General features: G+C 52.6%; 2 protein-coding genes across 22 annotated transcripts in view; both read left to right on the top strand.

Annotated features, from left to right (window-relative positions):
• The first annotated feature begins 3,659 nt into the window (after positions 1 to 3,659).
• On the top strand, positions 3,660 to 10,759 carry NOL12 (nucleolar protein 12). Of its 5 annotated transcripts, none has more exons than XR_008652369.2 (7): positions 3,666 to 3,820; positions 5,258 to 5,363; positions 5,657 to 5,705; positions 6,195 to 6,337; positions 7,992 to 8,089; positions 8,473 to 8,723; positions 10,618 to 10,759. XR_008652369.2 is itself a non-coding variant. In XM_055251819.2 (6 exons), the coding sequence occupies exons 1-6, from the start codon at positions 3,738 to 3,740 to the stop codon at positions 8,633 to 8,635; spliced, it is 642 nt and encodes a 213-aa protein (XP_055107794.2). In that variant the 5' UTR covers positions 3,660 to 3,737; the 3' UTR covers positions 8,636 to 10,759. The 5 variants fall into 5 exon arrangements, 3 of the variants coding, with proteins under 3 accessions (XP_055107794.2, XP_063478667.1, XP_063478666.1); XR_010116895.1 differs by lacking the exon at positions 3,666 to 3,820 and adding an exon at positions 4,427 to 4,569; XM_055251819.2 differs by having other exon boundaries at positions 3,660 to 3,820; positions 8,473 to 10,759.
• Positions 10,760 to 13,857: 3,098 nt separating this feature from the next.
• Positions 13,858 to 23,849, top strand: part of TRIOBP (TRIO and F-actin binding protein) — a 78,585-nt gene continuing 68,593 nt past the window's right edge. For 11 of the 17 annotated variants that reach the window (XM_063623052.1, XM_063623059.1, XM_063623058.1 and 8 more), the window contains exons 1-3: positions 14,288 to 14,352; positions 14,851 to 14,959; positions 18,593 to 18,766. In XM_063623052.1, the coding sequence (XP_063479122.1) occupies positions 18,672 to 18,766 (95 nt within the window). In that variant the 5' untranslated portion in view covers positions 14,288 to 14,352; positions 14,851 to 14,959; positions 18,593 to 18,671. Of the gene's footprint in view, positions 14,121 to 14,260; positions 14,353 to 14,850; positions 14,960 to 17,736; positions 17,805 to 18,592; positions 18,767 to 23,849 lie in introns of those variants that run through there. The other 6 variants (XM_063623050.1, XM_063623045.1, XM_063623053.1 and 3 more) reach the window with 5 other exon arrangements.

Below are 23,849 nucleotides of genomic sequence, written 5' to 3'. Positions count from 1 at the left end.
GCCTCCCAAAGTGCTGGGATTACAGGCGTGAGCCACCGCACCCGGCCGATTTTGTGACTTCTTTCTATTGGCCCTGGCAAACCAAGGTTATTCTGGATGGAAATAGCCTTGAAAAGGTGATATATATATATGAACGTATCTGATTCTTTTTCCCCGTATAATTCTTACTTTGTGCATTTGATATTCAGTTGTGTTTGTAATCACGGAAAAATAAAATTAAAAAAAAGAAATCACCATAAAAATGGGCAACCAGCAGCCCTCGGGCTGCTCTGTCTATGGAATAGCCATTCTTTATTCCTTTACTTTCTTAATAAACTTGCTTTCCCTTTAAAAAAAAAAAAAAAAGATTAGCTGAGGTGATGTATAGAAATGCATGGTGCCTAGCACGCAATAGGGGCTCGGTGAATGTTGGTTCCCTTCACCCCTTTTAAGGCTCAGTGTGTTCCAAGGGCCTAGGAAACTAGGTCCAGATAAGTTAAGTCAACCTCTGTCCTTAGGCCACCTGCACCCCACCCTCAGCACCTGTTCTTGCCTGTGTGACCTCAGACAAGTGACTGCACCTCTCTGAGCCTCAGTTTCCTCCTCAGTAAAATGTGGATTGTACCTCAAAAGAGATCATTATAAGCCAGGCACAGTGGTGGGCACCTGTGGTTCCAGCTACTCCTGAAGCTGAATGGGGAGGATGGCTTGATCCCAGGAGTTTGAGACCAGCTTGGGCAACATAGTGAGACCCTCATCTCTATAAATAAATAAATAATAAAATAAATAATCTAAAGAGAGTAAAGAGCTAAATAAATGTCAGCTGCTCTTGTTACTATTTTTCCTCATTAAGTTTATCATCACTTCTTTTCTTATTGTTTTTGTTTTTTGTTTTGAGACAGAGTTTTGCTCTTTTGACCAGGCTAGAATGAAGTGGCGGGATCTCGGCTCACTGCAACCTCTGTCTCCTGGGTTCAAGTGATTCTCCTGCTTCAGCCTCTCGAGTTGCTGGGATTACAGGCATGCACCACCACACCTGGCTAATTGTCATATTTTTAGTAGAGATGGGGTTTCATCATGTTGGTCAGGCTGGTCTGGAACTCTGAACCTCAATTGATCCACCCACCTCGGCCTCCCAAAATGCTAGGATTACAGGCATGAGCCATTGCGCCTGGCCTGTTTTTCTTTTTTTTTTTTCAGAGATGGGATCTCACTCTGTCGCCCAGGCTGGAATACAGTGGCATGATCACAACTCAGTACAGCCTCAAACTTCTGGGCTTGAGTGATCCTCCCACCTCAGCCTCCCAAGTCACTGGACTATATGTCACCACGCCTGGCTAATTTCTAATTTTTTGTAGAGACAGGGTCTTACTATGTTGCCCTACTGTCTGTCGCCAGGCTGGAGTGCAGCGGCACGATCTCGGATCACTGCAACCCTCCCGGGTTCAAGTGACTCTTCTGCCTCAGCCTCCCAAGTAGCTGGGACTACAGGCGTGTGCCACCACACCCAGCTAATTTTTGTATTTTTAGTAGACACGGGGTTTCACCATGTTGGCCAGGATGGTCTCGATCTCTTGACCTCGTGATCCGCCTGCCTCAGCCTTCCAAAGTGCTGGGATTACAGGCGTGAGCCACCGTGCCCGGCCTGAGCCTTCACTTTTCGTCTCCAACCACTCTGGGTGAGAGTGGAGCCCTGGTAAACCAGGCAGGTCGAAGCCTGGGACTGGGAGGAGACAGACTAGCTGCAGAAGGTGACTCTCTGGGCACCTTCAGCCAGGGTGATGCCTCTACCCAGGAGGGTGCCAAGGGTGGCTTTAAGGCACTGCCACTAAGGGGCAGAAGCAGCTGGTCAGAGGTGCAGTCCAGCACCCTAAGGGAGCCCCCTGCATTGCTCTGGGCCACAGAACTGAAAGACCAGACCTGCAGTTTAAGGGTAACTTCCGGCCGGGTGCGGTGGCTCACTCCTGTAATCCCAGCACTAAGGGAGGCCGAGGTAGTCGGATCACCTGAGGTCAGGAGTTCGAGACCAGCCTGACCAAAACGGAGAAACCCCATCTCTATTAAAAATACAAAATTAGCCGGGCGTGGTGGCACATGCCTATAATCCCAGCTACTAGGGAGGCTGAGGCAGGAGAATCGCTTGAACCTGGGAGGCGGAGGTTGCGGTGAGCCGAGATCGTGCCATTGCACTCCAGCCTGGGCAACAAGTGTGAAACTCTATCTTAAAAAAAAAAGGTAACTTCCTCTCAGGATCCCACACAGATTTCCCCAAGCAAAGGAGCTGTATGGAATGAATTCAGCATTCTGGAGTGCTGCACTTACTGCCTGCCTCCTTCCAAAACTCACAGTCAGGATACAAACATTAGCTGGCCGTGGTGGCAGGTGCCAGTAATCCTAGCTACTCATGAGGCTGAGGCAGGAGAATCGCTTGAACCTGGGAGGCGGAGACTGCAGTGACCCGAGATCACAACACTGCACTCCAGCCTGGATGACAAGAGCGAAACTCTGTCTCAGAAAAAAAAAAATAAAAGCGGATGAAGGATGCTGGCATACAATCCAAGTGACTAAAAATTCCCTTCAGACGTCGTTTCACAGCAGTCTTTCACAACCATGCCCTCATTCTCAGTCGAAGATGTTATTACACACTCATTCCACCTTTGGGCAAAGTGAGGCACAAAAAGGGAGGATGGCTTGTGCAGAAAACACGTGTATGCGCGCCTTATGTTATACAAACTTTACATAACTCACTTCCTCACAATCACAGCTGTCAAAGTTTAGTCCACGGACCAGCAGCATTAGCATCACCTGAGAACTTGCTAGAAACGGAAATCCACTCAGAAACCTCTACCCGATCAGAAACTTCTGGGCGGGGCCCAGCGATCCAGGTTTTAGCAAGCCCTCTAGGGGATTCTGATGTATGCCAAAGTTCGAGAACCGGTGTCTACAACAACCCTATGAAGCTACTATACTTTCCCTTATTTTACAAATAGGGTGAGGTACCACGAAGGCCACTGGTCTTGGACCACACAACTGTAGGTGGGGTGCCAGTATACAAATCCAGGCAGTTTGGCTCCCTCTTGGAGACTACCAACGAGTTGACATCAGAATCTAAAGTAGGGGCCGGCACGGTGGCTCATGCCTGTAATCCCAGCACTTTGGGAGGCAGAGATGGGAGGACCACTTGCGGTCAGGAGTTCAAGAAGCCTGGTCAACATGGTGAAAACTTGTCTCTACTAAAAATGCAAAAATTAGCAGGGTATGGTGGCGCACGCCTGTAATCCCAGTTACTTAGGAGGCCGAGGCGGAGAATTGCTTGAACCTGGGAGGCAGGGGTTGCAATTAACCGACATCGTGCCACTGCACTCCAGCCTGGACGACAGAGAGGGACTCCATCTCAAAAGTAATAATAATAAATTAAAGAAAAAAAATCCAAAGTAGGGTTAGTACAGGAGTTTTTGGCCATTCACGAGTAACTGCATATTGAGTGTGTGCCAGGCACAGTCCTAGGCAATGGGGTCCAGGGGACCTCGCTCTCACTGAAGCGAGTCTGGGGAGGGGCTGGAGCTAGGAGTCACGGAGAGATCAGGGACCAGCGCGTCATGCATGGGAAGAGGGAAGAAAAGGAGCTGGGAGGTCCCTTTAAAAGGCTGGGCCTGGTGGACGGAACTGCGGAGCGACGGTGAAGGGTGCGCCCGGGAGGATGAGTACGCTACACCCGGAAGTGTCTCCAGGAAGAGGAAGCCGGCGGCTTCACTGCTATGGGCCGCAACAAGAAGAAGAAGCGAGATGGTGACGACCGGCGGCCCAGGCTCGTTCTTAGCTTCGACGAGGAGAAGAGGCGGTGAGTGGCAAAGCCGGACCGGACTCCCCTCGAGCTGTTCTTCGCGGCCAAGGCCAGGTCTGGGGCCGAGCATGCTCCCGCCGAGGGCTCTTCCGGTCCCGCCCCCTGGCGTGGCTAGAGAACCCCTCTTGGCCTCCCAGCCCGCGTTCCCGTTTTTCCCTTCTCGGCCTCCACGCTTCTCCTTTCTTGGCCTCCCCACCTCGCCTAGTGTCTCTGCGCCGCCAGACAGCCGGAAGCTCGGGTCTCAGAGCAGTGGCTTCGACCACCCTAGCCCAGCCCAGCCCAGTCCATCGGTCCGGCACACAGCAGGCGCCCAGCCGTTGTTGGTGAATGATGAGCCAATGAAATGAGTGGCTTAAGTTCATTCATTCCCTCTCTAGACATTTATTGGGCTCCTTTGCTGTGCGAGGTCCCGTATCAGGAAGCGGAACCTCTGAGCCTCAGCGTCCGGCCAGACAAATAAATAGCACATGGTAGCGGGTCAGCGAAAAGCCCAGTGCTGGACTGTGGGACAAAATGGGAACAGAGCAGCTAGCACTGTGGAGATGAGAAGGGGCTGAGATCAGACCGAGGGAGGGAGGGAGGGAGGGAAATGCTGGGCATCATCAGGAAACTCCTAGCATGCATCAACAGGCCCTACAGGCGAGTTTAGGGTCAGGTGTCCTGGGGACATGGGTGTTGGTCCAGTGCAGGGTTTCTGAAGGTCTGGATGATGGTGGCCCTGAAAACCCTGTTGAGAGAGTAATGAGGTTTGCAGGTGTGGAAGGGGTTACCTCGTGTACTGTGTGTGCCCCCCGCCCTGACCTGGCCCTGTTGCCTGAACCTGAGATCCCTGGAGGGTATTGAGTGGAAAGAGGCAGTATCTCCCTTATTTTCCTAAATGTATCCTTTCTCTAACCTTGGGCAAGTAACCTAGACTCTGTGCCTCAACGTTCCCATCTGTAAGATGGAGATTGATACCCACTGCACAGGTTGTTGTGAGGGTTTTTTGTTTTTTTTTGTTTTTGAGACGGAGTCTGTGTCGTCCAGGCTGGAGTGCAGTGGCGTGATCTCAGCTCACTGCAACCTCCGCCTCCCAGCTTCAAGCAGTTCTCCCCGCTCAGCCTCCCAAGTAGCTGGGACTACAGGCATGCACCACCAAGCCCAGCTAATTTTTGTGTTTTTAGTAGACACAGAGTTTCACCATGTTTGCCAGGCTGGTCTTGAACTCCTGGCCTCAAGTGATCTGCCCACCTTGACCTTCCAAAGTACTGGGATTACAGGCGTGAGCCACCATGCCTGGCCATTGTTGTGAAGGTTAAATGAGCCAATACTTATACATTTTTTGGAATGGTGCCCAGCACATAGCGAGCGCGGCATTAGCCCTTTTTCTCCTAGAGTGAGCCCTTCTCTCCTTGTATAATGACTCTCCTGTCTCTGCCGGCTTCCTTCCTGTAGAGAGTACCTGACAGGCTTCCACAAGCGGAAGGTCGAGCGGAAGAAGGCAGCCATTGAGGAGATTAAGCAGCGGCTGAAAGAGGAGCAGAGGAAGCTTCGGGAGGAGGTGTGCAGGGGGAAGGTGGGAGGGAGGTCTTTGATTCTTAGGGCACTTGCAGCCTTGGATTTCCCTAATAGAGGCAGCTGCTGGCATGGGGTGGCGTGTGTGTGGGCAGGACTGGGGAACAGTTTATACAGGTGGAGACTCGGTGGGCCCGGGTCTGGGAGTGATGGAAGATGGAGTCTCCTAATCTTGCAGTATGGATCATGGTCTCCCTCACCCTGGGGGTGATTAATACCCCAGCCTGAGGTTGGACTAAGAGGCCATACTCACTGTGTTCCCTGCCCGTGTGGTTTCAGCGCCACCAGGAATACTTGAAGATGCTGGCAGAGAGAGAAGAGGCGCTGGGTAAGTGGCATGCTTGGCCTGACCTGGAGAACAGCTCACAGGCCTGGTTTATACCCTTGGTGGGTGGAAGGGATAGAAGCTGACCTCCTTGGCTCTAGGGATCTTGGGGGGTACCCTGGGGCCAGGGGTGGTCCTAAGCACCTCTAAGTGCAAGTGGAACAGAGACCAGGAGAAGGAGGCCCAAACCCCACGGTTAACCAAGCCTGAGCAGAGAGCCCAGTTTTTGAGGATGGAAAGGACTAGGGGTGGAGGGGAGGGACAGCAGTAGCTGTCACAGAGGGTTTGTCTGACATGGGGACCAGCTAGAGCATGAAGGAAACAGGATCATTTACAACATTCATCCACAGACCAGGCTCTACAGCCAGTGACCTTGTGGATGCGCTCCACGTCCACAGAGTAGAGGGGGCATTGCACTCCAGTGCGGGAGGGAGGCTGGAGCCTGGTCACTCGTTCCCCTGGCTAAGGCCAGGTCTGTGTCCACCCCCACAGAGGAGGCAGATGAGCTGGACCGGTTGGTGACAGCAAAGACGGAGTCGGTGCAGTACGACCACCCCAACCACACAGTCACCGTGACCACCATCAGTGACCTGGACCTCTCAGGGGCCCGGCTGCTCGGGCTGACCCCGCCTGAGGTGGGTCCCAGTCTCAGCCCTGGGAAGAAGGGGCGTGAGGGCAGACTGGCTTGTCGGGGTTGCTCAGTGCTGGCCCGTGTCGTGGGTACCCCACTGCCGGGGCTCCTTCCCTTTGGACCCTTCATTCCCTGCTTCTGGGGTGCTGCAGAGGCCAACCCCACTGCTGAGCAGCTGAGGAGCTTGGGCAGGCTCCTTCACCTTGCCTGCTTCCCTTTCTCCATCAGCGAACTGGGGGTTGCTGATGGTGGCACCTGCCTTGTGGGATTGTATGAGGGTGAAAGTGGTCAATCCATGTGAGTCACTTGGCACAGTGCCCAGCCCTGTTGTAAGTGCTTCACAAAAGGTAGCTGTTTGTTGTGATCGTTCCCTTTGTGCGATTCGCAGCCCTGGCGCGTCTGTGTGCACTAAGTGGGTTTTCAACCTGTTGGTTGTGAATCATGAGTAGGTTGCAACCAGCATAAAAAAAAATATATAATTGAAAATATCCGAAAGTGTCATGTTAAATATTGTTTCATGAGACAGCTGTTTCCATTGGAGTTGTATCTGGGTGTGCCTAAGAATTTATGGACGTATATGCACACAGTTATGATATAAAACACATTTCCTTATGTGGGTTACTGTGTTCTTAAATCCTGTAGCCACTCCCCTATCACATCCATACTGATCTCAGGGCCAGGCATGGTGGCTCACACCTGTAATCCCAGCATTTTGGGAGGCCAAGGCGGGAGTATCACCTGGAGTCAGGAGTTTGAGACCAGCCTGGCCAACATGGTGAAACCCCGTCTCTACTAAAAGTACAAAAATTAGCCAGGGGGCCAGGCACAGTGGCTCATGCGTGTAATCCCAGCACTTTGGGAGGCCGAGGCAGGCGGATCACCTGAGGTCGGGAGTTCAAGACCAGCCTGACCAACGTGGAGAAACCCCGTCTCTACTAAAAATACAAAATTAGCTGGTTGTGGTGGCACATGCCTGTAATCCCAGCTACTCAGGAGGCTGAGGCAGGAGAATAGCTTGAACCTGGGAGGCGGAGGTTGTGGTGAGCCAAGATCATGCCATTGCACTCCAGCCTGGGCAAAAAGAGTGAAACTCCATCTCAAAAAAGACTTAGCCAGGCATGGTGGCATGCGCCTGTAATCGCACAGATTACAGGAGGCAAATGCCTGTAATCCCAGCTACACAGGAGGCTGAGGCAGGAGAATTGCTTGAACTCAGGAGGCGCAGTTTGCAGTGAGCCAAGATTGCACCACTGCACTCCAGCCTGGGTGACAGAGCGAGACTCCATCTTAAAAAACAAAACAAAACAAAACCATACTGATCTCACACCGGTCTTTCATTTTATGCTCATTATTATGCAAGTTCTGATACAAAGACAAGTCTTGTCCCCGTTTTGCTAGGATTTTCATTCCTGAATGTTTAAGTATGTACTGGAAGCTTCTAGGGTCAGGAAAGGGTTTGGAAGCAGGCCTTCCCCTGTGTAATCCTTGCTTTAGGGCAGATAGACTGTTCTTCCATCCGAGGCCTTCTCTAGTCCCATCCCAGGCCTGTGATGCAGCAGGGTGCGCCACCACTTGCCAGATCCATGGTGGCTTGGGGTGCCCAGCCCAGGTCCCCCCAGCTACTGCTCCATGTAAGTCATTGTCTTGTGCCTCTTTAGGGAGGGGCTGGAGACAGGTCTGAGGAGGAGGCGTCATCCATGGAGAAACCAACCAAAGCCTTGCCCAGGAAGTCCAGAGACCCCCTGCTCTCTCAGCGGTGAGTCTTGGCCTGCTGCCTCCCCAGTCCCACCCCTCCTGGCTGGCAGTAGTGACCTGGCCCTTAGGGGTGGTGTGGAGCAGGTGTAGGGCCCGGAGCAGCCCTCTGCTTTGCCTCTCCAGTGATCCTCTGCCTCTCCTCATTGCCCCGTCCTGTCCCACCCACCCCTGATAGTGTCCGACCTCCAGTGCCTTTCGTGCCTGGGTGAAGGGCCTGTCTCTGAGCTGAGTTGCTGGCAGGCACTCTGGAGGTAGAGCAGGCCAACTCTGGCATGAACTTGGTGGTCCTGGCATTTGCAACCTGTCCTGACATCCCCTCCATAAGCCAGGTGGTAAGTCACCCCACAAAGCAATCTTAAACTGAGGCTTTCTCTCCTCCCCTAGGATCTCCTCCCTCACAGCATCACTGCATGCACACAGCCGCAAAAAGGTCAAGAGGAAACATCCCCGACAGGCCCAGGACTCCAAGAAGCCCCCAAGGGCCACTCGTACCAGCAAGGCCCAGCGCCGCCGTCTGACAGGCAAAGCGCGGCACAGCGGGGAGTGAGACCGAGAACCAAGCGGTGCCCCAGCCTAGGCTGCGGGGACCTGTCCTTGCTCAGCTTGGCTGTCCCTGTAGCCCAGCCTGCACCTAGGTAATGACTGCACAGCTCAAGGTTGGGAAGCCAGGACCTCTCTGGCCTGGGGCCAGCTGCCTTTGCCTGGGGTTTGAATTCCAGAAGAAGCAGGCAGCTGAGAGCAGGCCTCCCCCAGGAAGAGCCTTCAGAGCCACGTTGGGGCATCTTCCCAAATGCGTACCCCACCTGGCACTCATCAGATTTGTGGAACTCATCAGAGATTTGTGCGCTTGTGATTTGTTTGTCCTTGATCCCATGCACAAGGGCAGGTTTCTGGGATGGTGGAAATGGTCAGGGCTCATGGGTCTGTCTCCAGCAGTTTGTCCTGTGGCTACAATAAAGCACAGTTCTCCCTGTGTTAAGATCCTAACCAGGCTTAAGGATCAGTGTGTCCATTGGTAGAATAGAGCCCACCTGCTCTGAAAAGCAGGCTCCTGAGGCCAGTGGGGGAGCAGTGCCCCCCATGCCCTTCACCGAGGAGCCTCTGTGCCTGTCCCTTGTTCTGGGCCCCAGGAGTCTCCTCAGCTGATACTGAAGATGTGGAAGCAGTTGAGTCCCAGGTCATTCCCCATCACCACACTGGGGCAGCGTCCCCAGGCTTCCAGTAGCTCCCAGGTGGGGCCCAACATGGAAGGATTGATTAATTAATTCTTTCTAAGGCAATTGCAGCCAGGCTTGGTGGCTCACACCTGTAATCCCAGCACTTTGGGAGGCCGAGGCAGGCAGATCACTTAAGGTCAGGAGTTCAAGACCAGCCTGGCCAACATGGTGAAACCCTGTCTCTACTAAAAATACAAAAATTAGCCAGGTGTGGTGGCGCACGCATGTAATCCCAGCCACTTGGGAGGCTGAGGTTGGAGAATCGCTTGAACCCTGGAGGCGGGGTCTGCAGTGAGCCAAGATCACACCATTGCACTCTAGCCTGGGCAACAGTGTGACCCTGTCTCAAAAAAACCTAAAAAAGCAGTTGCGTCTTGACTTGCATAAAAGTAGCCCCCCAGAGTAGACCCTGCGGGTGCCAGCTAGAACTCCACAAGGGGCCATGTCTTCACACTCCTTCCAGATGGATGAGTTGATGGAAACCTTGTCCCGGCTTGTCAGTCCTGGGCAGGAGTGAAAGAATTTCAGGTTGTGCCTTGGTTAGAGGAGCTGTGTTGGGTCCTAAACGCTAGGTCCACAAAGGGGAGTGAGCTGTGTTCCCAGGGCTCGCTGATGCCCATGGACTATGGAGTCAGGATGACAGGACAGTGCAGTGAGGGCTATCTGCGACAGGACTGCGGGCTCTACCCACCCTGATGTGGGAGCTCCTGGAGCGGGGGCGAGCAGTGAGCCAGGGTCTGCAGGGCCGTCCTCTCTCCATAGCAACAGCCAGGCCTTTCAGTGGAGCAGGCTTAGTGACTGTGGCTCAGTTATGCTGTACCTGGGAATGGACAGGCCCTCTCCCATGTCACCATCAAAACCCACTGATGAAGGCTGGTGGGAGTCTGAGGGCTGCACCTGGGTATGGCGAGTGCACCTCAGGGATTGTGCTGAGCGCCTTGGCCTGGCCTCTCAGCTCCGCCCACCTGCTCTCCATGCCACCTTTTCGTTGTCCTCCCCGGGTGGCATATGCCACTTGGCTGCCTCGTGCCTGGGCAGAGTGGTGCCTATTATGGGCCCTCGAGGTGGCTCTGGTGCTCAGCCTGCTGTGAGCAGGAGCAGCTGAGTCCCAGGGGTTCTTGCACACAGCAGGACTCGGGTTTGAATCCAGGCTCTGCTGCTTGGTCGCTGCATGAGCTTCTGCTGTGCTGACCTCTCTGGTTTGTTTCCTCATGTGTAAGATGACACAAGATACCTACCTCTTAGGGCTACCCCGAGACTAAAATAAGACCATGTCCATGAACCACTTCCCAAAGCGCCTGTTGCTCTCCAGGTGTGCCTACCGCATGTTGCCGCTGCTGCTTCTGCTGGGACGTCTGACTCCAGTTCCTTCTCCCCTCTCCAGTGACAAGGTCATTTACAACTTAATTTACAATTTATAGTGTTTACCAGTATTAAATTCTCAGCCACTCCTTTCCATGTGTGCCTTCATTTCTTCCAGCAGACCAGGGAAGTTGAGTCACAGTGATTTGACCAATTCTAGGATCAGGGTGGTGGATTCAGAACCCTCTGGAGAACTTGTCTTTTCTCCAGGAGCCCCTCACCATGCTGTGGAGGCACCTGGGCTCCTTCCTCCTGTCGCTCTCCAGAGTTGGGCCTTTGAGACGTTTATGAAGAAGAGTTAGGTTTAGCTGCATATACTCTAAAACAAAATTGAAAAACAACTGGCTTGTGTAAAAGAGTTCCCAGGTTAACAAAGATGGGAGGTTCCTAGCCTGGAGCTGGGAAGGTTGGAGGCTGGGATGCTGAGCTTCTAACTCTATGCCTTGTTCTATGCTGTGTGCCATTTTCAACACCTGGCCCCTGCCTCATGGCACAAGGTGGCTGCTTGAGCTGCAGCCATTATGTCTGCATTTCAGCCAGCAGGAAAGAAAAGGGGATGAAGAAGAACATGCCCCTCCTTTCGAAAACATTTAGGGCCAGGTGTGGTGGCTCACACCTGTAATCTCAGCACTTTGGGAGGCCGAGGCAGGCAGATCACCTGAGGTCTGGAGTTCGAGACCAGCCTGACCAACATGGAGAAACCCCTGTCTGTACTAAAAATACAAAATTAGCTGGGTGTGGTGGCGCATGCCTGTAATCCCAGCTACTCGGGAGGCTGAGGCAGGAGAATTGCTTGAACCTGGGAGTTGGAGGTTGTGGTGAGCCGAGATCGTGCCATTGCACTCCAGCCTTGGCAACAAGAGTGAAACTCCGTCTCAAAAAAAAAAGAAAAAAAAATTGGCACTTGGCATGTCCTGTTGGCCAGGCAGGAGGCAAAGCATGAGGCAGAGGCAAGGGAGCTCCTAGCTGCAAGACAGGCTAGGAACTCTTCTATTTATTTATTTTTTGACATGTAGTTTTGTTCATCGTCCAGGCTGGAGTGCAATGGTGCAATCTCGGCTCACTGCAACCTCTGCTTCCTGGATTCAAGCAATTCTCCTGCCTCAGCCTCCCCAGTAGCTGGGACTACAGGCACCTGCCACCATGCCTAATTTTTGTATTTTTAGTAGAGATGGGATTTTACTTTGTTCGTCAGGCTGGTCTCGAACTCTTGACCTCAGGTGATCCACCCGCCGTGGCCTCCCAAAGTGCTGGGATTACAGGCATGAGCCACCCCGCCCCGCCAGGAACTCTTCTATTCTGGGAAACCAAGTGCCCAGATGAGAATTGGGGATTGTGTTAGAAAGGAGAGAATGGGGCCAGGCACAGTGGTTCATGCCTGTAATCCCAGCACTTTGGGAGGCTGAGGTGGGCCAATCACCTGAGATCAGGTGTTTGAGACCAGCCTGGCCAACGTGGCAAAACCCGATCTCTACTAAAAATATAAAAATTAGCCAGGTGTGACGGCAGGTGGTGTAATCCCAGCTACTTGGGAGGCTGAGACAAGAGAATCACTTGAACCCAAGGGGCGGAGGTTGCAGTGGGCCAAGATCACGCCACTGCACTCCAGCCTGGGTGACAACAGCAAGACTCCATCTCAAAAATGAGAGAATGAGGCCGGGTGCGTTGGCTCACGCCTGTAATCCCAGCACTTTGGGAGGCTGAGGCGGGCAGATCACGAGGTCAGGAGATCGAGACCATGTTGGCTAACATGGTGAAACCTTGTCTCTAATAAAAATACAAAAAATTAGCCGGGCGTGGCAGTAGTCTCCTGTAGTCCCAGCTACTCGGGAGGCTGAGGCAGGAAAATGGCGTGAACCTGGGAGGCGGAGCTTGCAGTGAGCCGAGATCGCGCCACTGCACTCCAGCCTGGGCAACTGAGCGAGACTCCATCTCAAAAAAAAATGAGAGAATGGGTGTTGGGGTATAATCAGCAGATTATTTCACGGAAGCCAAATATATAAAGGGCTGTCATGAGGGGATCCATCTGTGTGGAGCTAAAGTCACAGCAGGCATTTATCCATCCCCGGTTTTCACACTGAGGTCAGGCCCTGTGCTAGTACGTGATGAGCTGTGGCCATAGTTACCTGAAGCTGGGCTCAGCCCATTAAAATAAAACTTCTTTTGGTAGGATCTATTTTGGGGTGGCCTGAGCTCTCCCAAGGGGGTGAGGTGAGGAACTGTGGGGGCAGGTGTTCCAGGGTCATATAAGCCTCAGCGTCCATCCTTTCCAAGGTCCCAGTGGCGCTGACGACCTTGACGTCCCCAGGTTTGAGCCATTGACCTTCCTTTGGCTTGCAGGTGGCTCTGGTGACCGGGTTTGGTTCCTCCTGAGCTTGGAGAGCTCACTGCCTGCTCCCTTGTGAGGACTGCTAGAAATGCCCCCTTGTTCTGAGCTAGCATCGGCCTCCCACAGACACTTTCAGAGGTTTGCAGGCTGTTCTCAGCCTTTCTCGCTCTCCTCACCTTTGAGCCACCTCCAAGGAGAAGCCTTCTCTGCCTTCCTCCTTTCTCCACCTGACCTCCCATGATAGTAGGTGTTTCCTTCTTTTAAACACTGAACACAGTGGATCTTGGTTTGTCCCTCAAACCAGACCAGAGCTTTCTGAGTGAGAAGTTGTATCTTAGTCATTTCTGTTTCTGCTCTGGGCACAAGCTTGTGTCAATGTAGGTTCTCAGCCAATCCTGCCTGAATCCAACCCCCAGGTGATCCGCAACAACTCTCAATCTAAGATTTCCGTGACCCTAGTGCCAAGCTCACCTGCCTGCAAGTGTCTGAATCTAGTCCACCTTCCCTATCTCATCGCTGCATCCATCTCTCCTGGACTCCTGCTGCAACCTTCCTCTCTGTCCATTGAATTTTGCCCTCCTCCTCCCATCCCAGTCGCCACAATTGGCAAATACCAACTAAAAGGAAAAAAGATGAGAAACACTTTTTTTTTTTTTTTTTTTAAGGCGGAGTCTCACTCTGTCGCCCAGGCTGGAGTGCAGTGGTGTGATCTCGGCTCACTGCAACCTCTGCCTTCCGGGTTCAAGCGATGCTCCTGCCTCAGCCTTCTGTGTAGCTGAGACTACAGGCGCACACCACTACGCCCGGCTATTTTCTTTTTTTTTTTCTTTTTTAGACGAGTTTTGCTCTGTCGCCCAGGCTGGAGTGCAATGGCGCTATCCCGGCTCACTGCAACCTCCGCCTCCCCGGTAAGAAAACTGTCATGACAGAGAGGTTAAGACTGTAGTCCAAGGTCTGTGCTAAAGCCAGCCCAGCGGACTGTCGCCAGAATGAACCAACGGGAAAGAGGTCAGAAGGAGCCAGATCCGCCAGGGCCAGCCCTCTCTAGGGCTCCTTGGGGACCCCCAGCGGATGAGGACTGCAGGCGGCCCAGGCTAAACGTGCAGCGAGTCTCGCTCTCAGAGGTATCCGTGCCCCGCCTGCCTCCGCCCCGCCCCTTGTTCTGGCTTGTCCAGTCCCACAGAGTCCCACAGTCTTCATGTAAATGAGGCACCCAGAGAGAGCCTATGCGAGCATGGCAGGGGCGTGGCCTGCCTTCCACCTCCCGAGCGTCGCTCTGATTCATTGTTAAAATAAAGAGGCCATGACCCTGGCACTCCCACCCCGGCAGCCCCTGTTCGTGGAAACCCAGCCAAGGTTAGCACTGGGCCGCAGAAAAGAGGAGCTGGTAGGGGGAGGCCTACGGGAGAGGTAGGGGTCGAGGGATCCGGGGAGGAACTGGCTGAATGCCTGGATGGAGAGGGTCCCGGGTCCATTCTCTGGGTGGGGCATGTGTAGCTGCTTGAGGTTTTGATTCTTATACCCACATCTCAAGTGCATTTTAGAGAAGGATTCTGCCTGTTGGTTGTGGGTAGGGGATGAAACGGGAGCAGCGAGGGGCACGTGGAGTAGAGCCCGCTACCCGCCCCCAGGAAAATGAGCGGCGTTCTCCTGCTAGGCAACGCTCCTTTATGTGGCCGGACCAGGAGAGAAACGCCCAGGACGGGCGGGGCCGATGCGCCCCTCTTCCACCACCAGGAGTCGGGAGAACAACCGCCCGGGGAGGATCAGAGACCCTGGGGCCACGGAAGGGCCAGTGGGTGGCCCTCTCCCCACCGTGCCTTGCTGTCACCACCACCCCATTCCCTTCTCCAGGTCTGATGATGGAGGAGCCTTGGGCCTGGCTGTCCCAGGGGAGGAGGTGAAATTCCTCAGCTCTCCACCAAGATTGGCAACAAAAGCCTGATCCCCTGGAACACAGCAGGTGAGGATGGATGTGTGCAGGTGACCTGGGGGCACCAAAAAAAAAGCTGCAGGTGTTTTGGGATGTTGGGTTCCTCCCACCTTCCACCCTCCCCCTGGGGCTCTGTGTGGGTGGGGAGGGCATCTTTAAGTGACTCTCCTGACCCAGCTCCACTCCAGAGCATGGATGTTGGCGGCCCTAGGGGCACCCAGAAATGAGAACCCTTGCACAAGTTAAGACACCAGGGCGGCCAGGCGCGGTGGCTCACACCTGTAATCCCAGCACTTAGGGAGGTCGAGGTGGGTGGATCACAAGGTCAGGAGTTCGAGACCAGCCTGGCCAATATGGCGAAACCTCGTCTCTACTAAAAATACAAAAAAATTAGCCTGGCATGGTGGCAGGTGCCTGTAATCCTAGCTACTTTGGAGGCTGAGGCAGGAGAATGTCTTGAATCCGGGAGGCAGAGGTTGCAGTGAGCCGAGATCATGCCACTGCACTCCAGCCTGGGTGACAGAGTGAGATTCCGTCCCAAAAAAAAAAAAAAAAAAAAAAAAAAAAAAGACACCAGGGTTTCAGAAGGGTGTGATGCTTCACACCCGTAATCCCAGCACTTTGAGAGGCTGGAGGAGGATTGAGGTCAGGAGGTCAGGAGTTCAAAACCAGCCTGGGTAACATAGCAAGAGCCTTTTTTTTTTCTTTTGAGACACACTGTTGCCCAGGCTGGAGTGCAGCGGGGCGATCTTAGCTCCACTGCAACCTCCACCTCCTGGGTTCAAGCAATTCTCTTGCCCCAGCCTCTCGAGTAGCTGGGATTACAGGCATGTGACACCACGCCCAGCTAATTTTTGTAGTTTTAGTAGAGACAGGGTTTCACCATGTTGGCCAGGCTGGTCTTGAATTCCTGGCCTCAAGTGATCTGCCTGCCTCAGCCTCCCAAAGTGCTGGGATTATAGGCGTGAGTCACCGCACCTGGCCAAGAGCCCATTTTTACAAAATAAAAAATAAAAAAATTAGCTGGGCGTGGTGGCATACACCTGTAGTCCCAGTTACTGGGGAGACTGAGGCAGGAGAATCATTTGAGCCTGGGAGTTTGAGGTTGCAATGAGCTATGATAGAGCCACTGCACTCCAGCCTGGGTGACAGAGCAAGACCCTGCCCTCACCTCCCCAAAAAAGACATTAGGGGCCGGGTGCGGTGGCTCACAACTGTAATCCCAGCATTTTGGGAGGCCGAAGGGGGCGGATCACCTGAGGTCAGGAGTTCACCTGGCCAGCATAGCGAAACCCCGTTGCTACTAAAAATACAAAAATTAGCCAGGCATGATGGTGCGTGCCTGTGATCCCAGATACTACTGAGGAGGCTGAGGTAGGATTGCTTGAACCCAGGAGGTGGAGGTTGCAGTGAGCCAAGTGAGCCGAGATCACATCACGGCACTCCAGCCTGGGTGACTGAGAGAGACTTTGTCTCAAAAAAACCAAACAAAACAAAACAAAACAAAAACACGTTAGGGTTTCTTTTTGGCTAAGCTCTGCCACAAACTTGCTGTGTGACTTTAGGCTGTTCACGTTTGTCAAAGACGTCGTCCTCAGCTCTGAAAATACCTGGCCAGCTTTTTGCCTCCCTCCCTGTGCTTCCCAAGGGACCTGTGCGAGTTGGCAGTATGATCCAGTGCTCCTCACTTCCACCTCCGAGAGAGCAGGCACACACACAGCCCTGGATTTGAATCAGCCACTGCGACCTTCAATGACCGAAGGAACCTCTCTGAGCCTTAGTTGCCTGATCTAAAATTGGCATTAATTTGATCTACAATGCAGAGTAGCTATAAGACAAGGACACTCAAACTGTGGAGTGTACTAGAATCACCTGGGGAATTGCTTTTTTTTTTTTTTTTTTAAGACAGAGTCTCACTCTTGTCGCCCAGGCTGGAGTACAGTGGCGCAATCTCGGCTCACTGCAACCTCCGCCTCCTGGGTTCAAGCAGTTCTCCTGCCTCAGCCTCCTGAGTAACTGGGACTACAGGTGCATACCACCACACCTGGCTAATTTTGTATTTTTAGTAGAGACAGGGTTTGGCTATGTTGGCCAGGCTGGTCTCGAACACCTGACCTCAGGTGATCTGCCCACCTCTGCCTCCCAAAGTGCTGGGATTATAGGTGTAAGCCACCGCACCTGGCCAGGAATCACTTCATTTTCATTTTTATTTATTTGTTTATTTTGAGATGGAGTCTCGCTCTGTTGCTCAGGCTAGAGTGAAGTGGCGTGCTCTCTGCTCACTGCTACCTTTGCCTCCCAGGTTCAAGCAATTCTCGTGCCTCAGCCTCCCGAGTGGCTGGGACTACAGGTGCGTGCTACCACGCCCGGCTAATTTTTGTATTTTTAGTAGAGGTGACGTTTCACCATGTTGGCCAGGCTGGTCTTGAACTCCTGGCCTCAAGTGATCTGCCCACCTCAGCCTACCAAAGTGCTGGGATTACAGGCATGAGCTACCGCCCCCGGCTGGAATCACTTCTTTAACACGCACAGCCCCAGACCTCACTCTCTTGGAGATTCTGACTGGGTGAACTGGGAGAAAGAAAGGGGAATCTAGATTTTTTTTTTTTTTTTGAGATGGGGTCTTGCTATGTTGCCTAGGCTGGAGTGCTGTAACTATTCACAGGTGCAATTATAGCACACTACCACCTCAAACTCCTGGGCTCAAGAGATCCTCCCACATCTGCCTCCCTAGTAGCTTGGACTGTAGGTGCACACCATCTTACCCAGCTGAAATCTGCTTTTTTTTTTTTTTTTTTTTCCTTCAGTCTGTTACCCAAGCTGGAGTCCAGTGGCACAGTCACGGCTCACTGCAGCCTCGACCTCCCAGACTCAGGTGATCCTCCCAACTTCAGCCTCCTGAGTAGCAGGGACCACAGGCCTGCACCACTCTGCACAGCTGATTTTTGTATTTTTTGTAGAGACGGGGTTTTGCCAGTTGCCCAGGCTGGTCTTGAACTCTTGGGCTCAAATGATCCACCCGCACTGGGCCCAGCTGGAATCTGCATTTTTTTGTTTTTTGTTTTGAGATGAAGTCTCACTCTGTCGCCCAGGCTGGAGTGCAATGGCGCGATCTCGGCTCACTGCAACCTCCGCCTCCTGGGTTCAAGCCATTCTCCTGCCTCAGGCTCCCAAGTAGCTGGGATTACAGGCACGCGCCATCACACCTGGCTGATTTTTGCATTTTTAGTAGAGACGGGGTTTCACCATATTGGCCAGGCTGGTCTCGAACTCCTGACCTCAAGTGATCGGCCCACCTTGGCCTCCCAAAGTGCTGGGATTACAGGCGTCAGCCACTGTGCCCAGCCTGGTATCTGCATTTTTATGAACAGCCCAGGAGGGTGTAATGCAGAGTCCTTGGCGTGCACTTTCAGCAACACTGCAGTAAGGACTAGAAATCGCACATCAAATGCTGGCAGAGTGCCTGGTGCTTAGTAGGTGCTTAGTGAGTGTTTGTTGAGTGAATAAACGAACAGGAATAGAGGGAGAACAGGAACATCCAAAGGAATGGATGACTAACCATATTTCCTTGGTCCTTGTCTGGAAACTGGGGCAACTGGGGCTGGGGTTCAGGTGAGTGGCCAGCCACTCATCTGGTCTTTGCCTCCCCCTCATTTTTGCCAGGCCTCACCTAGAGGGTCAGCCATTGGATCATAGGAACTGCCCTAGCCTGACTCACCCAATATGGAGGAGGTGCCTGGGGATGACCCGTGTGAACACTTTGAGGCCAACATGCTTACCCAGAACCACCATCAAAACTGCTTCCACCCTGAGGAGGCCCACGGAGCAAGATACCAGGTGGGCCAGTTTTCCACGTGGTTGGGGTGGTTTGGGATGGGGGCATGGGTGAAGGACTGGGCCTGTGGTGCCCGCTAACTCGCAGCTGAACCCAGATGCTGGCCTTCCTCCTGGCCAGAGCCTCGGTTTTCCCACATTGCAATGAAGTGGTTGAACCATGTGAATGTTTCACCATCCTCAGTCACTTTCCTCCTGCTTATATGATACAATTGTTACCATAGCCTCATCTAATCTGTTACTTACTTTGTTATTCTTTAAATCAACATCTTTTTCCCCTTCTATTGAAACAAAACTTGACCTCATCAACACAAGTAGAAACCAGCCTGGTCAACATGGTGAAAATTAGCTGGGCATGGTGGTGCATGCCTGTAATCCCAGCTACTTGGGAGGCTGAGGCAGGAGAATCACTTGAACCTGGGAGGCGGAGGTTGTGGTGAGCCGAGATCGTGCCATTGCACTCCAGCCTGGGCAACAGAGTGAAACTGTCTCAATAAACAAAACAAAACAAAACAAAACAAAAAAGAGAAGAAAGGTAGAAAAAGAAAAAACAAAACAGAAATGTCATTACACCCTAACTCGAGAGTATTTTCTTTTTCTTTTTTTTGAGACAGAGTCTCACTCTGTCGCCTGGGCTAGAGTGCAATGGCAGTGGTGTGATCTCAGCTCGCTGCAACCTTGGCCTCCTAGGTTCAAGTGATCCTCCCGCCTGAGCCTCCCAAGTAGTTGGGATTACAGGTGCCTGCCACCATGCCCAGCTAATTTTTGTATTTTTAGTAGAAACGGGGTTTCGCCATATTGGTCAGGCTGGTCTTAAACTCCTGACCTCAGGTGATCCACCCGCCTCAGCCTCCCAAAGTGTTGGGATTACAGGCATGAGCCACCGCGCCCGGCCTGGAGAGTGTTTTCTATGGAAGGCTCTGAGCTTGCATCCTGCTGTCTCTCTGTCAAAAAGGGAGATTAGCAGATGTTAGAGAGATGTTAAGAATACACCAGCATCATCTGGAGATTTTCTTTCTCCCTCTTTTTTTTTTTTTTTTTTTGGAGATAGGGTCTTGCTCTGTAGCCCAGGCTGGAGTGCAGTCGTCCAACCTACAGTACATGGCTCACTGTAGCCTCGACCTCCCAGGCTCAAATGATCTTCCCGCCTTGGCCTCCTGAGTAGCAGGGACTACAGGCACATGCCACCACGGCCAGCTAGTTTTCTTGTAAAGGTGGGATCTCACTATGTTGCCAGGGCTGGTCTCAAATTCCTGGGCTCAAGTGATCCTCCTGCCTCAACCTCCGTAACTGCAGGGATTACAGGTGTGAGACACTGCACCTGGTCTGAAGATTTTCTTCTTCAAGTTATTGAAGGAGTGAAGAAGAGTCATTTTTTTTCTTTCTTTTTTTTTCATTTGAGACGGAGTCTCTCTCTGTCGCCAGGCTGGAGTTCAGTGGCTCAATCTCGGCTCACTGCAACCTCCGTCTCCTGGGTTCAAGTGATTCTCCTGCCTCAGCCTCCTGAGTACCGGGGATTACAGGTGCCCACCAGCATGCCCAGCTAATTTTTGTATCTTTAGTAGAAACAGGGTTTCACCATGTTGGTCAGGCTGGTCTCGAACTCCTGACCTCGTGATCTGCCTGCCTCGGCTTTCCAAAGTGCTGGGATTATAGGCGTGAGCCACTGTGCCCGGCTGAGATTTTCTTCTTCAAGTTATTGAAGGAGTGAAGAAGAGTCATTTTCTGACTTTGTGACTAATGTAGTCTGCTGCCGAGCCTCCATATGCATGTAAACACAGAGCACCTGATATACACGCAATGAGAAACCTGGGACCCATGAACCTCCGCGGGCCCTTCCAACCTTGACCCCCATGGCTTCGTCATTCCCATTGGGGTCTGAAGGTCCTCTTTTTTTGGGGGGGGGACAGAGTCTCGCTCTGTTGCCCAGGCTGGGGTGCAGTGGCGCAATCTGGGCTCACTGCAAGCTCCGCTTCCCAGGTTCATGCCATTCTCCTGCCTCAGCCTCCTGAGTAGCTGGGACTACAGGCACCCGCCACCACGCCTGGCTAATTTGTTGTCTTTTTAGTAGAGACAGGGTTTCACTGTGTTAGCCAGGATGGCCTCGATCTTCCTGACCTCGTTATTTGCCCACCTCGAACTCCCAAAGTGCTGGGATTACAGGCGGGAGCCACCGCGCCCAGCTTCTACCAGTCTTGATACCTCCAATAATAGCTCTCCTGTGCTCACCTGCAAATTCAGGTTCAGGGAACAGATGCCTGGGAGTCCATCTTTCATGCAAATGACCTTCTCCCAGTGGTTGGGAGGATGGCAGGCATGGAATAGGAGAGCCCTGGATTCAGGCTGGTCTGAGTTCTAGTCTCAATCCCACCATTTCCCACCTGAGACCTTGGGTCAGCTCACAAATTCATACATACTGAATAGGTGCTTAAAATGTGCCAGGCATTATGTTAGATGATGGGGAAATCATGATAAATCAGAAAGGCACAGCTGGGCACAGTGACTCACTCCTGTAATCCTAGCACTTTGGGAGGCCAAGGCGGGTGGATCACTTGGAGTTCAAGACCATCCTGGCAACATGGCGAAACCCCATCTCTACAAAAAATTTTAAAAATTAGCTGGGTGTAGTGGGATGCGGCTATAGTCTCAGTTACTCAGGAGGCTGAGGTGGGAGGATCACCTGAGACTGGGAGGCGGAGGCTGCAGTGAGCCGTGATCGCATTACTATATTTCAGCCTGGGTGACAGAGTTGGACTCTGTCTCAGAACAGAACAGAACAGTACAGAAAACGGGGGGGAGGGGGGAAGGGAGAGGGGAGGGGGAGAGGGAGGAGGAGAGGAGGAGAGAGGGACGCATCCCTGGCTTGTCTTCATGGGGCACATCCCTGGCTTGTCTTCATGGGGCTTATAGTCTAGCAAGCGAAATGCACATGATTATTTAATCTTGGTTGTGATAAATGTATAAAGGAACAGTAAGTGGCATCAAGGTAAAGGATAGGGCATTGGGGAAAGTTTCTCCAGAAAAAATGACATTTCAGCTGCTTGGTAAAGGCTGTGCAGGCATTAGCATTAGTTAGTGAAATTGCAGGAAGAGGAGAGGAAGGAAGGAGAATGTGCAAAGGCCAGCCTGGCATGGCAGCTCACGCCTGTAATCCCAGCACTTTGGGAGGCTGAGGCAGGAAGATCACTTGAACTCAGGAGTTTGAGACCAGCCTGGGCAGCACAGTGAGACCCCATTTCTACCAAAAAAAAAAAAAAATTATCCAGGCAGGATGGTGCACACCTGTAGTCCCAGCTAGTCAGAAGGCTCATGTGGGAGGATTACTGGAGCCCAGGAGTTCAAGGTTGCAGTGAGCCATGAGCATGCCAATGCACTCCAGCCTGGGCAACAGAATGAGATCTTGTCTCAAAAACAAAACAAACAAATAGGTCGGGTGCAGTGGTTCACGCCTATAATCTCAGCACTTTAGAAGGCTGAGACGGGTGGATTACCTGAGGTCAGGAGTTCAAGACCACCCTGGCCAACATGGTGAAACCCCATCTCTATGAAAAATACACAAATTAGCCACGTGTGGTGGCGAGTGCCTGTAATCCCAGGTACTCAGGAGGCTGAGGCAGGAGAATCTCTTGAACCCAGGAGGCAGAGGTTGCAGTGAGCGAAGATTGCACCACTGTACTCCAGCCCGGGTGACAGAGCGAGAATCCTCTCAAAACAAAACAAACAAAGAATATGCAAAGGCCCTGAGGCAGAAAGGAGGCTGCACATCGGGCTGGAGAGGACAGCAAGAGGCAGGCACAGAGGAGCTATAGGACAAGGATGGAGGATGGGGGGAGGCCTAGTCTCACTGGCTTCGTGAGGCTTTGTGGACATGTTGAAGACTTAGGATTCTGAAGTTTTTTTCTGTTTTGTTTTTGTTTTTTTTGAGATGGAGTCTCGCTCTGTCACCCAGGCTGGAGTGCAGAGGCGTGATCTCCGCTCACTGCAACCTCCGCCTCCCAGGTTCAAGTGATTCTCCTGCCTCAGCCTCCCAAATAGCTGAGACTACAGGCATGCGCTACCAAGCCCAGTTAATTTTTGTATTTTTAGTAGAGATGGGGTTTCACCATGCTGCTCAGGTCTTGAACTCCTGGCCTCAAGCATTCTGCCCTCCTTGGTCTCCCAAAGTGCTGAGATTATAGGTGTGAGCCACCTCGCCCGGCCAAGCCACGGAAGAGTTCAAATAAGGGAGTGACGTGCTCTGATTTGCATTTTTCACAGTCACTCTGATTGCTGGGCAGAGAGAATGGAGGGCAGGGTGGTGAGAGTGAATCAGGTGACCTGCCAGGAAAAGGTGCACGTACTCATCGGTGCCAGAGATGATTGGGGCTTTGAGATGGAGGCAAATGGACACATTTCCGAACTAATTGAGCAGGCACCTCTACAGGATTTGGGGGTGAGGGAGGGGAGAAACCCATGGCTGACTCCTGTTATTTCTCCAGGCAGGGTACTTGGGTTGGGAGGTCTGTTTGGAGTTGTCTGGGGCATGGTGTGGGGTGTCGGCAGGAAACTGGAAATGAGGGGGTGGTTAGTGAATTGGGGGGGCTGGAGCTTAGAGCCAGACCATCACAGGAGATGGAGGCCTGCGAGTCTTCAGGATCTGTCACTGATCAAAGTCTTGCTCACGGATGAGCCTATCGTCTGCGGAGGAAAGTGTGGAATGAGATGAGAATAGGCCTGGGTGGAGGCCAGGGAGGCAAACCCCACAGTGTGCCCCTCCTCCCCAGGAGCCAAGACCAGAGATAGTTTCAAGAGAGGGGGCCAAGCACAATGGCTCCCGCCTGTGATCACAGCACTTTAGGAGGCTGAGGCTGAAGGATGGCTTGAAACCAGGAGTTCAAGACCAGCCTAGGTAACAAAGTGAGATCCCATCTCTACAAAACAAAGAATGAACTGGGTGTAGTGGTGCATGCCTGCAGTCCCAGCTACTGGGGAGGCTGAGGCAGGAGGATTATTTGAGCCCCGGAGATCGAGGCTGCAGTGCACTGTGATCATGCCACTGCCAGAGCAAGACTCTGAAAAAAAAAAAAAAAAAAGATCAGAGAGGGGC

The sequence above is a fragment of the Symphalangus syndactylus genome, chromosome 18 (genome assembly GCF_028878055.3).
Source record: "Symphalangus syndactylus isolate Jambi chromosome 18, NHGRI_mSymSyn1-v2.1_pri, whole genome shotgun sequence".
NCBI classification, from domain to species: domain Eukaryota; kingdom Metazoa; phylum Chordata; class Mammalia; order Primates; family Hylobatidae; genus Symphalangus; species Symphalangus syndactylus.
This window is presented reverse-complemented; position numbering and strand designations above follow the sequence as displayed.

Bases quoted from the DNA above. Each gene is read 5' to 3' on its own strand.
- NOL12 (XM_063622596.1), top strand. From the start codon at position 4,442: ATGCATCAACAGGCCCTACAGGCGAGTTTAGGGTCAGGTGTCCTGGGG. The intron at 5,706-6,194 runs GTAAGTGGCATG...CCACCCCCACAG, and splicing joins AGAGAGAGAAGAGGCGCTGG to AGGAGGCAGATGAGCTGGAC. The intron at 6,338-7,991 runs GTGGGTCCCAGT...GTGCCTCTTTAG, and splicing joins TCGGGCTGACCCCGCCTGAG to GGAGGGGCTGGAGACAGGTC.